Source organism: Amphiprion ocellaris, chromosome 3 (genome assembly GCF_022539595.1).
Source record: "Amphiprion ocellaris isolate individual 3 ecotype Okinawa chromosome 3, ASM2253959v1, whole genome shotgun sequence".
In the NCBI taxonomy this organism is placed as follows: domain Eukaryota; kingdom Metazoa; phylum Chordata; class Actinopteri; family Pomacentridae; genus Amphiprion; species Amphiprion ocellaris.
Genome location: NC_072768.1, coordinates 17,903,708 through 17,921,257, shown reverse-complemented (window position 1 = coordinate 17,921,257; position 17,550 = coordinate 17,903,708). Strand labels below are relative to the sequence as shown.

Sequence of the window (17,550 nt, the reverse complement as noted above, 5' to 3'; positions counted from 1 at the left end):
TATTATCTAATAAGAGTAGAAGTTTTTATTTTGATGAAAAATCACTGGCAGATCTGGGGATTTCACAAGGAAAGTTTGCCTGCTGAACAAGCCGTCATCCGCAAAATTCAGAGATGGCAGGCATTGCCATCAGATTTTTGCCATGTAAACAACCCCAAATAAATACATAAGAGAGAGGAGGTTGAGCTGATGTGGCAATTGCAGTAGAAAATGTTGGCGTGAGGATCAGCAGACTAATAAGTAGAGAGAGAGAGAGCTGTCAGATTACAAACGTTGGCTCTGTACACTCTGTACTCTGTACAGAGTGAATGAAACCACTAATAACCTATAAGATGATGTAAGTGTGGCTGCTGAGTTTCCCTGGTTTATTGAAGAGTTGTTTATCACTGTTTATTTTAGAAAAAGCAAGCTACGTAATTAAGGAAAATCCCCAAAATGGCACTGGTGTTTTGTCAGGGATTAAATAGTATGATGTCGTTTTTGGACGTTTTAAGAACACTGATACAGAATGTACTGTAAGTCTTGAAATATGTATTTATATCGTAATTTCTTGAAATGTGAGTTGTAAATTTAGCAATAAGACTGCCTTTAGAGCTTCAACTTATGACTATTTTAATGTCATCTGCGGGACCCACCCTGTTCTCATTTTACTTTACATGTTGTCCTGAATACAGAATCTATTGCTTTTTGTAAAAACATGCACCCTACGTAGGAAAGGATTGACTCAAAGCTTAGTTTTTAGTTGTCATACGCATCTCAAATCATTCAGTCCCATATGTCCAGGGCCGGACATCGTGCTCAATCTCGACTGACTTCCTTATAGGTTCAAGAGTACACTCTGAGTATTATACTGCAATTTTTGAACATTTGTGTTTTAAACAGAGCTGGAAGGGGTCAAAGAGATGTGTATGTCCGTGTATGTGTGCACGTTGGTGAGCAGTAATCCCCATAGAACAAAATCACTGTCCCATCTGGCCAATATGTTGTACGTTTAAGTTGAATCCTTCTTTAAGAGTCTTCCTGTTCATTACCCTACTTTGAGTTAAGCCCATTTGACCACTTGACGTACCAAAGATGAGCATGACCTTCACTTGACTTTATTTAAATTCACTGAAACATGTGAGTGCACAGTATATATTGATGTGGCTCACATGGATGAGTGATTTCATGTTAAATGTCTCTTTCAGGATATAAAAAAGTAGAATGAGATCTACAGTTTGCGGGCCTCAGTGAACTGGGTAGTCTCTCCATTCAGCTGCAGTATGTATAGTTTTGCATTCTGCTACATGAATAATAATAAACAACAGGGACTTGCATAACCTTTCCGGCATATGGCGTGTAATCCCGCTTGTAGTACACAGTATCGTAATGCACCCACTGTGGTGTGTTTGACCGTGACGATGTGCATGCAAACACTCATACGATGTCATGGAAAAGCACTTAAAAGATGCGTTTCAAGGATTATTTCTGGCATGGTGAAAATGCACACAACTGGCTCTGGTCTTAATCCTGTTGGGCCAGGAAAGACCAGGCAAAGCGTGTTATGAGCCCGTTTAAAAAAATGTAAATGAATAAATGAATAGGTAAATGAACAGTACAGTTGATGGAATTCTCTCAAGTGAATGAAACTAAGTCTAAGTATTTTGAGTATTTACTGAACTGTCCACATGATATGTAATGTATTTTTTAAAGCCGTATAAATGAAATAATAAATAAGTGGCAGGCTATCAATGGTGTCTTTAGGACTCATTTTAATTATGTATTTTAATGGTGTATTTTCAAAAAATATTCAGTATATTGAGAGTTATCTGTCCAATAATCAGCAGGATGTTTCTATTCTTTCTGTTTTAATTTATTTTATCTTCTTCTTTGCTATGTTTTTTTCATTTTCCTCAACAGATGTAAAAAAAAAAAACAAAACCCTATTAATTGATTGATTTTGAACCATTTTAATCCCCCCCCAAAAATGTCAGTCAATTTCCAAGCAAAAACTTTCTCTGTTTTTCCTTCCCCAATGTGAAACATTGCTTCTTTTTTAAATCCATGACTGTAAACTGAATGTCTTTGGACAAAACAAGCAGATTTAATATGTCACTATGGGCTCTGGAAACTTTTGGGGAAAAGATTGGTTCACTTTTTGTTGGGATGAATTGATAATCAAAATAATAATTGTTAGTTGCAGCTGTACTTCTCCTCACCCATTCCCTCCTTGGCTTTCTGCCGTCACTTTAATCCCATCTTTCCACCATCCGTCTCTCTCGTGCCTTTTCTTCTCCCTCGACCCTCATTTAGGCTCGTGGATGTTCAGCTCTCAAGGCTATGTTTGTAGACGATGTATGTGCACCGACAGATGGACAGTCTTGTCGGAATGTTGCTAGGAGACGTGGAAACATCCTGTCAGCTGTTAATACAAGCAGATTGATGACGAAAAGAAAAACAGAGACAAAGTACCTTAAACTTTGTTGAACTGCTGGTTTCCAAAGGGCTTGTTTCATATTTTGTAGCAAGCATTATAATTATATTCTGATATGCATCTTTTGAAGTCAAGGCATAACCATTCAGCAACTAAATTCTGAATATTCCATCGCTTTATTTTATTAATTTTTTTACACTCAGGTTTTCTGTCATATCTGATTTGTAATAGTTTATTAGTTTTGCATTTCAATGCAACAAAGTGATAAATTAGGATCAGATTTTCAGAAGGATTCCTATATTTGCTAAGTATTTTTTGTTATTTTTCACTACAGAAACAGTGATTAGATATATGGTGAACAGTGAGGATTGACTGGATGCACTGTGTTCCTCTGTGCAGCTTCCTCATGGTCCTGGTGTGTCTAATCTTCAGTGTCCTGTCCACTATAGAACAATATGCAGACTTTGCCACTGGAACCCTCTTCTGGATGGTGAGTAGTTTTACCGGACTCGTACATCTGAAACACTGTTTTATATCATAAATTCAAGATTTATGTATCGCTCATGTATTGTAGGCAAAGTACAAGGTTACATAAACTAAAAATAAATAGTTACTGAATCATGTTAACAGAATAATCAGTTCTAGCTTAAAGGCCCTGCACATCCACGTGTATGTTTTCATCTATCCTACATAAATACACCTCTCTTCCAGCCAGCATTTGGTGGAGTTATGCTAAAATGATGTGAGGTGAACAAGTTTTGTAAATCAATGAGAATTTTTTAAAAAATTGCTTAGTTGTAGTTTTGCTTCCTTTGTTCTTAGTTTACCTGATTTTTGCTTTCTAGTTTTAATTTACTTAATTTTTGCCTCTCTGAATCTTATTTTGTACATTATATTTCTAAATTTACATACACACACACACACACACACACACACACACACACACACACACACACACACACACACACACACACACACACACACACACACACACATATATATATATATAAAATCTCAGAACCTTCTAAGTGTTTATTTAATGTCTACTGTTGCACAAAGAGAGAGTAACATAATTTTGATCCCTGGTATGTCATGTACATAATGAAGAACTGACAGTAAAGCTGACTTTGAAAAAAAAGACCATATTGCTGATACTATCATTCAGAAGAAAACATGATGACAGTTCATGAAGCGGTCATTCCATACCAAATCATTCTAAAAAAAATTTTTAGAACAATTTTTGCTCTACCACCTCTGGTTTGCCTTAAATTTTTATTGCACATTCATAAAGATATCTGTAAATTTTTTTCTTGATATATCAAATACATTGGGAGATAAAACTGTCCATTTTGAGGTTATGTTTGAGTGATGACATCTCTGTAACTATTAAAGGTAAAAGCCTGAATTATTCACTATTATTTCTCATCATGTTTATTTATTTACAGAATATGTAGATCGGATAGTCCCTCATTAATGAAAAAGTTAAGCTGTCATAAAAAGTCCCATCCATGAGCTCACATCAACAATAAAAATTATAGTTCAGAAGTTAACTAGTGATAGATTCTGAACCATGTGTAGCTGCATGTCACAATAATACAATTCAAAACATGTAGAAAACTTTGAAATATTGGGTCACAGAATTTAGTTATTTTCATTTAACTTATATAACTGATTGAGCAGCTATGACAGCTCTCCCATAATCACTGTTACACTGAGATCATGAGTTTAAGCGATGCTTACTTGACAATCAAACAATTTTTCTTAGAACATTTATTTATTTATTTATTTTAGAGGTACAGGATTAAAGAGTGACAGATGACTGGTGTAAAGCACATATAGCTCCTCTGCAGTACCCGCTGTTGTCCACATGATGGTAATATAAGATCTTGGCTGGGAGGGATTCTAACCGCCATCTTACAGCTCAGTGTAAAGATATCACAAATCTCAACAAGACTAATGACTTTCAGTTATTGCACATACCATTACGTACACTTCTCAGCCTGCGTTGCATTCGTCCCTGTGTGTCTTTTCAGCCCATCCGTGATGACACTTGTTATGTTGAATCATTTGGCTCCACACAGACTGTACCTGTTGATGCTTGCTGGTAGATTGACTTTTTTTCTGGGCTTATTAGGCTATTAAGGCTGCTAAGTGATGCAATAAATCGAGGGCTTACAACTGGTAGAGAAAATTATGGCTGCTGTTTGGAAGCCCTACAAAGAACTTGCATCATCCATCTGCTACCAGGACACTGAATATAAATACACACATAGCTACTGCACACCGTTGACACAAATACTTACACAAAGGCTGCACAAACACACACTCACAAAAACGCTCTCACGTACCACCTCCCGTGTCCCGTGGCAGTCAGAGGACAGGCTGGACACAGTGTTCCCTAAACTTTTGGCCGGTGCCCTTAGAAGACCTACTAGTATATCACAGTTATTTATTTAGTTATACTAAGAAAGAGCCAACTCCTCTTTATCCTTATCTCCAACTCTCTTTCCCTCCTTCTCTTCATGCACCTCTTTTTTCTGTTGTTGCTTTATTACAAAAAAAACACCCGTAATCAGCCCCAGAAGGACTTTGATAAAGTAAACGTCCAAATTAATGGCTGTTTGTCTTTTCGTCATTGTTGAACCCTGTTTGTTTGTACACCTGGCTTTGTGTTTGTGCATAAATAATGGTTCAGTATTAATTGTGAAATACGATAATGCCTTATCGTGTGCGTGTGTGTGTGTGTGTGTGTGTGTGTGTGTGTGTGTGTGTGTGTGTGTGTGTGTGTGTGTGTGTGTGTGTGTGTGTGTGTGTGTGCACTTGCCAGTTTATGTGAGTGTGTTTGAGGGGGGTGGAGCTGTGTGAGTGGTGTCACAGTGGCGTGTACTGGTGGTAGTAGCTATACTTAGAAAGTTCAGGGTTAGCTAACACCCGTGAATCACAAGCTGCTTGTTTTGGATGGCAGAGGGGACATTAGTCCTTGAGGATATTTGGCCTTCAGGGCAGCTGCCAAAGTAAAGTTAGTCAGGTCGGGCAGGAGACACACAGACACACACAGTCACACACACAGACACACACACACAGTCACACACACACAGTCACACACACGTCACATGGATCTTCTCCGTGTGATTGTCATCCTCAAAGGTCTTGCTCATTGCTTCCTTTTTTAAAACAGTATTTCAATCTGTGCGATTGTATTCCATCAGTTTACAGTGTTTCTCTGCCATGGGCATCGTGGTTATCTGATGAAACTTTAAAAACTCTTCATAAAAAATCTGGCAAATCTGATAATATTGCAGCAAAAAGTGCTAGGGGAAAAAAAACATGCCAAAAAGGTAGAATACTGTAGTGTTCAATAATTGTAAAGACAGTGAAAGTAATGGTGAATATCAGTAAAAATAACTACATATTAGCTTATTTAAATACCGTAAAACAGTTAACTTTTACAGTCACATATTGTCAAAGAACAAATTCCTTTTATTTTTTTTCACAGTGAACATGTGAATGGATGTGTTTTTGTATAATTTTACCTGTAATTTAACAAAATAAGAAAATCTGTTAAACAACAATATTTTTTTTAAATTACAGCTAAAAACTGTAAAAAAAAAAAAAACCAAAAAAACATTTTGTTGCAGTGAATCCACCCAACACAAAACCAGACAACTACTGACTAAAATCCCAAAAAACTCGATAGACATAGTTTTTCAGATTACATCTAATCATAACAATGACCCTCCATTACGTCCATGGTCAGACAGGGTTAATCATATTGTTTTTGGAGTTATTCTGAATTTTCTGAAATAACATCTACAGGCCACAAGGACTAAATTGAAATCTGATGGGAACATTGTTGAAAGTGAGAAAATGGCTTCATTGAAAATACAATACTGATTTTGAATGACACCAGTGGGACTTAAAGCTTAGGCACAACATATTATTCTAAATGTTCTTGTTTAATTTGTTTGCAGTAATTACACCCATAAATCATAATTAGTTCAACAACTGTGTGCTGATGTTAAAAATCCACGAAAAGTCCATAATATTCATAAGAAAACCACATAAAACTGACCTAACAGCAGCAGCTATCTGCTACCTGGAAGGGAGAAACATCACTGCTTTGTAATACTGGAGACATTAAATAACTCAGGAAGCATGTGAAATACAAAATTGATAACAAGACTATTGTATCGAGCTGTCTAACATCCGTGAGTTGCAAAAGCTTCATAAGGTTCGGCTACATTTCGGTATAATGAGTGTAATGTGTGCACTACCTTGTAGTGGGACACAAAGATAAAGCAATCTAATCACATTTTCATCTGATACTGTAATTCCCATGCAGCTTTTTGAATACGCTTGATGAGATTATAGCTGCACAAACGGGCGGCTGTTTTCAGTAAACACATAGTTGCCAGTTTCGGATACATGTACATAAACACCCCAACATCTGGGTGACCCATTTTATGGAATTATTGTGACTAAGCTCTTCCAATTCCCCAAATTCCTTTGGTCCTTTGACTTTCAGATTTTACCCAGCTGTCATAATTACTAAGCTCAATAAATTGGTATTCTGTGATTGGTGCCCTTGTTTTGGTCTGTGGGAATGTTAGTGAGAGCCATTTGCTAGTTGTATTTGCTAGAATACATACAGTATATTCAAAATGAACACCATTAATTTATGAGGGCTTAGATTTGTTATATAGGATGCAGCTATCAGAAGTTCACTAACAGATTACAAAGCAGCGTTTGTGCAGATAAAACCTCATCTGTTATTCAAACTGTCCAACAATAAGGCTGCAGCCAGTTGGTCAAGTTCAACTGAACTGGATGTTATACAGTAGGTAGCGTGGTGCCAGACATCTGAATGCCAGCCTGCACCTCCGATTTGTTTGGCTTCACTGAGTGAATGCAGTGAAACCAAATGGTAATTCAGTCTGATTATCAGGCTATGTTATAGAGATTTGCTGAACCATTTCTGGCTGTCTCTGTCAATTCTGCCTCTTTATCTTCCTCGTTCTTTGTCTTTAACTCGGTGACAGAAAATGAGCAATTCATGCTGATGAATGAGGGGTGTAGGAATCCCAGGCCAGGCGACTGAAGCGCAAAATCTAAAGCTGTAAACATAGTTAATTAATGATAATGGGCAAACAGAAAATTTAGAGCAAGGAAAAAAAAGGAAGCTCTTTTCGCTGACACTAGAGCGACACTTTTTTTTTTTTTTCCCGGCCAGAATGGTGTCTGCGTGTGATTGACAGGCCATTGTTTTGAGGCCTTGTGGTGCTGTGTTATTGCAGCAGGGCTCATGGTATTAGGTTTCATACAAGGGGCGGTCAGGGAGCAGCCAGTTCAAGCAACTGAACTCAGTGAGATGGCCACCCACATGGCCATAGGTATTAACAGACAGTATGGTGGCTAAATATTATGGATACACAGTGGCCAGGAAAATGATCTCTGTCAGACAGAGTTAATGAATTTATGGAGCCGCGCTTGCGTGCACACAATAGAAAAACAAATGCACAATGGCACACAATTTCAAAGCACCAGCCTCACCGGATATGCAGGTGCACATAATTGCAGCAAAAAAAAAAAAAAAATCAATCCCTTGTTTGTCGTTCAAGTGTGGCAGAAACTTTTCTATATTTATAACAAGACAAAAAACACCCAAGTGGATTTTTCAGGCCTGTTCCCAGTTAGGAAACAGTGTGATTTCTTCTTGTGACTTCAATCACTTAGCCATTGACCCTGTCTCAATATGAGCTGTCATCAGCCATGTTATCAACCTCCATCTTTCCTCCTGGATGACTGGGTGGTCGTGGTACTACGAGACCACCTCAGTGTCTCCCTTCTTTTCTATCTCACACACCTGTCATTACCCACTCATATGATATTGTAAATCCTGCTGATTTATCATGATGGCCTAAATGCTTTTAAATTAGTGTTAATGCATGCCACTGTGTTATCAATGCTCTTAGATATGATATCTTATCTACTTCCACATCCTCTCATCCTGTATATGTTTTGTAATTACTGTCTCTGTACCAATGGTTTAATGTAACCTTTACTCCGTGTTTGCATTGTGCTCCACAGGAGATTGTGCTGGTGCTGTTCTTTGGCACAGAGTATGTGGTCCGGCTGTGGTCGGCAGGCTGTCGAAGCAAATATGCAGGCATCAAAGGACGCCTCCGCTTTATCAGGAAGCCCATATCAATCATAGGTGCACCTGGAATTTTCCTTTGTTCTCATTTAATACAACGGATGTCCTAAAGTGTTGTTGTAGATCAACCCTTTAGATCAAGGCTTTATTTTAGTGCTACATTTAACTGAAACCCTTGTTTGATTTTTTTTTTTGTTTGTTTCTTGTGACCCTTTTTTCTCATTCTGACAGATTTGATAGTGGTCATTGCCTCCATCATTGTGCTCGGTGTGGGCTCAAATGGCCAAGTGTTCGCCACGTCGGCCATCAGGTAGAGCAACGATTTTGTTGTGCATTTTAGTATTCACTCATAGCAGGTATGAGATCAGGAAATAGTGAAACGGATGAGGTGGTGTCGTGTGTTACAGGGGCATCCGTTTCCTCCAAATCCTGCGCATGCTGCATGTGGATCGGCAGGGAGGGACGTGGAGGCTCCTGGGATCTGTAGTCTTCATCCATCGACAGGTACGTTAGCAGTATCCAGACTGATGATGCCATTTAAAGGCTGTTACATGTCCCCTGAAACTTGATAAAATGTCAACTTTTATCTGCCAAGCTACCAATCTGTCTTTATGTTTCTATGCAGATTTTTTAAGGATTATTTTTACCATATATCAGACAGACTGAAGGTGTAATTTTCCCTCAGTTGGCTGCAGTTTCTTCCATAGCGGGAATGCACCATTGCTGAACCACTACAACAGACGAACTAGGTGCTATTATCCTCGCAACATTTACTGCTTATTTCAACAAGTCCAATGTGCCCACGAACAAAAAGAAAAAAAATCTGCAGCAGACCTGGCTTTATAAGGAGAAGAAAAGAGGTAGACGAGGTTGCACCCACATTTTTTTTCTCATTGTTTTCTGGTACACTTGTTTTAGTTCTTTCTCGGGCTGATACACAATGAAGTCAGAGGACGTAATGTTCTCTTCTTAATCCCTGAAGTACACCGTGTTCTTCGGTTGTAGTCAGACCTGGAGTTCATATCTCTTTGATACATAAGAAGAATGGAACTTATTACTGAGGATAAGAGCAGAGGGTCACAAAAATAAATGTGAGATGAATCCAATTTGAGCCCAATATGATTCATTGCCATTTTTCTGTTGTCAGATGACCACTTTATTAACTGATGTGCTCTGCTTAGTGGAAGTACAATGCAGTGTCAAGAAGCTGATGGAATGGAGTATACTAAGTATGTTTAGATGTCTGTTATGAATGGTATTTGAGTTCAGTGAACTTTCTCATTTTTGCTTTATTTAGTGATATTTAGATGTGCCCATAAATTAGGCTCTAAAATGGTAGGTCAGAAACATATTAGAAAATCCAGCACATTTATCATCTATGGTACTACTTTAGCAGCTAATATAATATTAAGGTGACTTGGAGATGAAATGCAACCCTATTTCACTTAGGCTTCAGAATATAATCTGTCTGTATAGATAGTAGGCTCACTCTCTACCATGGCATACCACTTTCTACCTCACCTGTCTTGAGAGTTAATTGGAAGCGCAGTCACTCTCCTGTATTACCACAAGCCCATCCAAATTTGGACTATTGTACTCAACTATAATAATCACCACACACTGTCTATCCTCCCTGCTCAGCAGAAGGTCTTAGCAGTGTGTTATTTGATCTGTAGGGTTTTATTTATTACGGAAAGCCTGAGAGCCTTCATAAAACTTAAGAATGTTTCGAGCCTAGTTTGTTCAAAAATACTACCCTAACTTAAGCATAGTGAGACTAAAGGCCAGTCTCTTCATAGGCACAGGTCGGAACCAAAAAATCATTTGTGGATAAACTTTCTTGACACATCCCAGTATGAGGAAAGCTGGTGTCAGTCAGCAGCATCACACTGGATGCCACTCACTGGTCATTTGAAACATTCATCCTATTTGAAGTAATGCTGATTTGTCTGTCACCAGCCTGGCTTTCTAACATAAAGAAAATTCAAAGACTAGGGTTTATTGCCAGAGTACACTTGTATCTATGATGCCCTTCAAAAACATTTATTCAACACAGAGCTTTGGAAAACACCTGTATCTAAGTAGAAAATGGAGAAAATAACTGCACAATTAGCTTTGAAACACATGAAGAATTCCAAGTGGATCTGCTGCAACAGACTTTAGGAGCGGAGTGGTTGGATAAGGACATTAGCTGCTGTTGTCAATTAAAGCTGTATCAGAGAGCAAACCCTGATAAAATCACACAGTTTTGTTTGTTGAATGAACCAATGGTCCTTGTTTGTCTTTTATGCACTGTTTTCATAGTTTGATCTTTGCTCAACTTGCATTTTTCAGGAGCTGATCACCACCCTGTACATTGGCTTTCTGGGCCTGATCTTTTCCTCCTACTTTGTCTACCTGGCGGAGAAGGATGCTGTAGATGAGGAGGGCAAGACGGGCTTCTCTAGCTACGCTGATGCCCTGTGGTGGGGCGTGGTAAGCTGGCTAAACATATAAATACTCATATAGTCATCAGAGAAAGTCTCTCACGGATGTTTTTCAGACATCTCTCTCATGTTTGTACAAGTGCATTTTTTAAATAGTTGTATTTTGCAATGCATATATTACTGGAATCTTTGAATACTTCAATTTTGAAATGTAGCTCACATGCTTGAAAGGCTTCATCACATCAAAAAAGATCCCTCTCTGTGGAGCTGTAAGAAATTATCTGTACAATGCACCCTCAAGTGGAGTCTTAACTGGAAAAATGGAGATGTCTGGCCACCCTGGTTAGACCAATTATCACTGGTTCTTCGTGTAGCATGCACGTGTTGCTGCAACACTTAACACAGAAGCAAAGTGTGTTGATGTTTTTCGTGCGTAGGCCTGGCTTTGCCTATTTCCCTCCGTGCGGCGTCTCGAGTTTCCAGAGCAGTTAATTAAACATTTGAATTGAAAGCGCAGGGTAATGAGAAACCTATGGCAGCCTTGTGCAGGGGATCAGCGTGCCACAAAGAGACGGTAATAAACCATTCACCTCTGGGATCTTTGGCTCAAAGAACTTTTAGAGCACCAATATAAAGTGTCAGTTCCCTTAATTAAAACTTTAATTGTGGGATTACTACTTTTATGTAACAAGGGTTAGAGGGGTCACGTTGCTCCTCGCCGCTCTATGGAAGCTGTTATTTGTGTTGCTCTGGACACAATGCAGAGAAAAGAATCACACTTGGGGATTTGCACCTTTTTGTTTTTCTGAGACTGTAAACTTGAGAGTCATAATATGCTTTCACAACACGTTTGGTGAGGTTTGTGTGTGTGCGTTAGCTGAAACGGCATTGCGCTGATTGGAGTATGTTAAGCTCTCCCACTGTGTATTCCTTGTCTTGGCACAATTTCCACTTTTGGATGTGCAGGTGTGCGGCACAGCTGGAGGGCGAGCCAATGCCATGATTCATATCCCTTCTCTCTCTCCCTCCCTCACCTTCTCCGCTCTTTGTCTTTTTCTTTTAGTTGATTTTTAACATCAATCAGGATATGGTGTGCTGGAAAAAAAAATAAGGAAAACAAATGGCTAACTTCTTTTTTGGCATTATAGTGCAACTATTTGAGGTGTAACTGCACATACAATACATGCAGATCATCATTCTTATAAAGATGCATATATAACTGAATATATATGTATATAATATATATGTACAGACATTCACATATATAAATATTCAAAGACCAGGTCTGTGACCTTTGTTGTAGACATAAAGAGGTTTTTGCCCACACTCTACGGTCTGAATGAGAGGGGTGTTTTTGAGCAGACCATTCCACTCTGACGGTCAGGAGGACATTGTTTAGTCATCGGATTTGTGGATGAGGGATTAAACCCCCACCACCCCCAACATACACCCACCCGGCTTTCCCGCCTCCGCTCCTTCTTTTTTACCCTCAAAGCTCTTTAAAGTATCTCACCTTACATCAGCCGCTTTGTGTTAGCGCACAGCAGAGGCTCACACGGCGATGCCCCGTAGACACCCACAGTAAGCCAAGTGTGCTCTGAATGTGTCAGAATTGGCTCGGCTTTCAGAGTGGGTGTACATGCAAATGCAAGCGGTATTTGTTTTCCCTCCTCACCCTAGCAAATTCCTACACTCACGGAGGATTAGTGGTTGGGAATCTTATTCCCTTTGAGGTGCAAGAGCCTCAAATGCCCCAGCCATCACTGACAGTTGAGGAACAAATCCAGAGTGGCTAATGAACTTTTTCTTTATAGTCTAACTCCTATTATAGACTGCTATGGTGAAACTCTGAGAGCTCTGAATTGAATGACATTTTCATAACGCGAACAGTTCATTTAACACCAGAAGGAATTTGATGTCTTTCCGACTACAAATGTATTTAATATAAAATTGTAATGTAATGTTTAATAAGCAAGTGAAGGAAATAATCTAACGTATTTTTACATTTGTAGGCTCATCTGAGTTAAAGGACAACTTTTAAGAAATTAAAAGAGTTTCTGTCCTCTCACAAGCACTCTTTTTTGCAATCAATCAATCAGACTAAAGCAGAAAGCACTAGAGCAACTGGAAAGCCTAAAGAAAAGGTTTTCTCCTTGATTCTGCCATTGATTTTGCAAAAATCACATCAGTATCCGGACTACTTTTTTGCATCAGGCCACCAGGATTTTTTATTCATAAAGCTGTAATATCTTTGTCTACTCTGCTTTGGATAATCTTGTTTGATGTTTGTCTCTAGGTGACTGTTACCACAATCGGCTATGGAGACAAAATTCCTCAGACGTGGATCGGCAAGGCCATCGCCTCCTGCTTCAGTGTCTTTGCTATCTCCTTCTTCGCTCTACCTGCTGTAAGTAAAGTCTTAATCTAAATTAAATGAAGTTCATGAGCAGTAATGAACAAATTAATTTCATCAATTTTTTGGATGGTTTATTTACCTTTTAACAGCATGTCTACCTCCTGCTGTGCTTTTTTGATTTAGGAATTGTTCTCCGTAATGTGCTAATTTGTCTTTATTTTGTTTTTTGGGGTTACTATTCTGATGCAATGATTAAAAATATATATAATTTTGACATTTTATGTACATTTTATGTACAGTCTTTACTTCTATACTAAAAGTTACATCTGTAATTTTTTATTTCCTAGCAGTACAATTAGTAAAATTTAACCATCTAATTCTCCTCAATCAGGGTATCCTGGGCTCAGGGTTTGCCCTGAAAGTTCAACAGAAGCAGAGACAGAAGCACTTCAACAGACAGATTCCTGCTGCAGCCTCCCTCATCCAGGTACATTTTACCGTTAACGTCCTAAGACCCGAGCTTTGGTTGGGTTAGCATATATGCATATGTGGACACCAGGTCTTAGGAGGCTCCTGGAAGCATTTCAATGGTAAGAATTGTAGTTGTTTCCCATTTAAAATCAGTAAGGGAATAGCATGGTTAGGTTTTATAATTTTGAATTTAATCTAACATTTATATACTGTAAAACAAGGAATATTCAAAAGCTCTGTTAATAATATTTACATTTCAGTACGTGAACACACATTTTTCTGAGCTGTATAGTACCTCATAGGGATGCACTGATACCACTTTTTTTCAGTCAAAGCAGAAACACTTACATTTGACTTCTTCGTGATACAAAGTAATGGCATGATTTGTGATTAATGTTGTGTTGCTAGAGAGTGGTTGTATCAAAGTAGTTTCATCAATATGAGCACATGAGCACAGCATGGACTGGTTCTGTTCCTGTTATCAGTATCACTGGAGCCCAGATACCTCAGTTTAGTATTGGAATGCTGAGACACTTGTGACACAAAGACAACCTAAGTTTTTTTCTAAAGTACCACCGGCACAGACCTTAGGGTAGTATTAAATTCCCCTTGGTGGTTTTGAAATCTCTTTTTCGCTTATAGTATTTTTCCAAAAACTAATGTTTATGCTGTTTGTTGCAACCTGTGTTTTTCAGACACTCTGGAGGTGCTATGCAGCGGAGAAACCAAACGGCTGTGCTGCTACATGGAAAATGTATGTACTAACCCCAGAGGGTGTCGCTGCAGCAGAATCTGGCCACGGCAGTCCTCACACCAGGAAACTGAACATATCGGTAATTATCCACTTTTCAAAAATACTACCCTAACTTAAGCATAGTGAGACTAAAGGCCAGTCTCTTCATAGGCACAGGTCGGAACCAAAAAATCATTTGTGGATAAACTTTCTTGACACATCCCAGTATGAGGAAAGCTGGTGTCAGTCAGCAGCATCACACTGGATGCCACTCACTGGTCATTTGAAACATTCATCCTATTTGAAGTAATGCTGATTTGTCTGTCACCAGCCTGGCTTTCTAACATAAAGAAAATTCAAAGACTAGGGTTTATTGCCAGAGTACACTTGTATCTATGATGCCCTTCAAAAACATTTATTCAACACAGAGCTTTGGAAAACACCTGTATCTAAGTAGAAAATGGAGAAAATAACTGCACAATTAGCTTTGAAACACATGAAGAATTCCAAGTGGATCTGCTGCAACAGACTTTAGGAGCGGAGTGGTTGGATAAGGACATTAGCTGCTGTTGTCAATTAAAGCTGTATCAGAGAGCAAACCCTGATAAAATCACACAGTTTTGTTTGTTGAATGAACCAATGGTCCTTGTTTGTCTTTTATGCACTGTTTTCATTGTTTGATCTTTGCTCAACTTGCATTTTTCAGGAGCTGATCACCACCCTGTACATTGGCTTTCTGGGCCTGATCTTTTCCTCCTACTTTGTCTACCTGGCGGAGAAGGATGCTGTAGATGAGGAGGGCAAGACGGGCTTCTCTAGCTACGCTGATGCCCTGTGGTGGGGCGTGGTAAGCTGGCTAAACATATAAATACTCATATAGTCATCAGAGAAAGTCTCTCACGGATGTTTTTCAGACATCTCTCTCATGTTTGTACAAGTGCATTTTTTAAATAGTTGTATTTTGCAATGCATATATTACTGGAATCTTTGAATACTTCAATTTTGAAATGTAGCTCACATGCTTGAAAGGCTTCATCACATCAAAAAAGATCCCTCTCTGTGGAGCTGTAAGAAATTATCTGTACAATGCACCCTCAAGTGGAGTCTTAACTGGAAAAATGGAGATGTCTGGCCACCCTGGTTAGACCAATTATCACTGGTTCTTCGTGTAGCATGCACGTGTTGCTGCAACACTTAACACAGAAGCAAAGTGTGTTGATGTTTTTCGTGCGTAGGCCTGGCTTTGCCTATTTCCCTCCGTGCGGCGTCTCGAGTTTCCAGAGCAGTTAATTAAACATTTGAATTGAAAGCGCAGGGTAATGAGAAACCTATGGCAGCCTTGTGCAGGGGATCAGCGTGCCACAAAGAGACGGTAATAAACCATTCACCTCTGGGATCTTTGGCTCAAAGAACTTTTAGAGCACCAATATAAAGTGTCAGTTCCCTTAATTAAAACTTTAATTGTGGGATTACTACTTTTATGTAACAAGGGTTAGAGGGGTCACGTTGCTCCTCGCCGCTCTATGGAAGCTGTTATTTGTGTTGCTCTGGACACAATGCAGAGAAAAGAATCACACTTGGGGATTTGCACCTTTTTGTTTTTCTGAGACTGTAAACTTGAGAGTCATAATATGCTTTCACAACACGTTTGGTGAGGTTTGTGTGTGTGCGTTAGCTGAAACGGCATTGCGCTGATTGGAGTATGTTAAGCTCTCCCACTGTGTATTCCTTGTCTTGGCACAATTTCCACTTTTGGATGTGCAGGTGTGCGGCACAGCTGGAGGGCGAGCCAATGCCATGATTCATATCCCTTCTCTCTCTCCCTCCCTCACCTTCTCCGCTCTTTGTCTTTTTCTTTTAGTTGATTTTTAACATCAATCAGGATATGGTGTGCTGGAAAAAAAAATAAGGAAAACAAATGGCTAACTTCTTTTTTGGCATTATAGTGCAACTATTTGAGGTGTAACTGCACATACAATACATGCAGATCATCATTCTTATAAAGATGCATATATAACTGAATATATATGTATATAATATATATGTACAGACATTCACATATATAAATATTCAAAGACCAGGTCTGTGACCTTTGTTGTAGACATAAAGAGGTTTTTGCCCACACTCTACGGTCTGAATGAGAGGGGTGTTTTTGAGCAGACCATTCCACTCTGACGGTCAGGAGGACATTGTTTAGTCATCGGATTTGTGGATGAGGGATTAAACCCCCACCACCCCCAACATACACCCACCCGGCTTTCCCGCCTCCGCTCCTTCTTTTTTACCCTCAAAGCTCTTTAAAGTATCTCACCTTACATCAGCCGCTTTGTGTTAGCGCACAGCAGAGGCTCACACGGCGATGCCCCGTAGACACCCACAGTAAGCCAAGTGTGCTCTGAATGTGTCAGAATTGGCTCGGCTTTCAGAGTGGGTGTACATGCAAATGCAAGCGGTATTTGTTTTCCCTCCTCACCCTAGCAAATTCCTACACTCACGGAGGATTAGTGGTTGGGAATCTTATTCCCTTTGAGGTGCAAGAGCCTCAAATGCCCCAGCCATCACTGACAGTTGAGGAACAAATCCAGAGTGGCTAATGAACTTTTTCTTTATAGTCTAACTCCTATTATAGACTGCTATGGTGAAACTCTGAGAGCTCTGAATTGAATGACATTTTCATAACACGAACAGTTCATTTAACACCAGAAGGAATTTGATGTCTTTCCGACTACAAATGTATTTAATATAAAATTGTAATGTAATGTTTAATAAGCAAGTGAAGGAAATAATCTAACGTATTTTTACATTTGTAGGCTCATCTGAGTTAAAGGACAACTTTTAAGAAATTAAAAGAGTTTCTGTCCTCTCACAAGCACTCTTTTTTGCAATCAATCAATCAGACTAAAGCAGAAAGCACTAGAGCAACTGGAAAGCCTAAAGAAAAGGTTTTCTCCTTGATTCTGCCATTGATTTTGCAAAAATCACATCAGTATCCGGACT

The 17,550-nt window shown here is 39.1% G+C and overlaps 1 protein-coding gene across 1 annotated transcript in view; it reads left to right on the top strand.

Moving 5' to 3' along the window:
- kcnq1.2 (potassium voltage-gated channel, KQT-like subfamily, member 1.2) overlaps positions 1-17,550 on the top strand; it is a 181,385-nt gene that overhangs the window by 16,438 nt on the left and 147,397 nt on the right. Inside the window, exons 3-10 of the mRNA XM_055009487.1 lie at positions 2,813-2,903; positions 8,501-8,627; positions 8,799-8,877; positions 8,975-9,071; positions 10,902-11,042; positions 13,290-13,400; positions 13,741-13,836; positions 14,516-14,653. Of these exons, the coding sequence (XP_054865462.1) occupies positions 2,813-2,903; positions 8,501-8,627; positions 8,799-8,877; positions 8,975-9,071; positions 10,902-11,042; positions 13,290-13,400; positions 13,741-13,836; positions 14,516-14,653 (880 nt within the window). The remainder of the gene's footprint in view (positions 1-2,812; positions 2,904-8,500; positions 8,628-8,798; positions 8,878-8,974; positions 9,072-10,901; positions 11,043-13,289; positions 13,401-13,740; positions 13,837-14,515; positions 14,654-17,550) is intronic.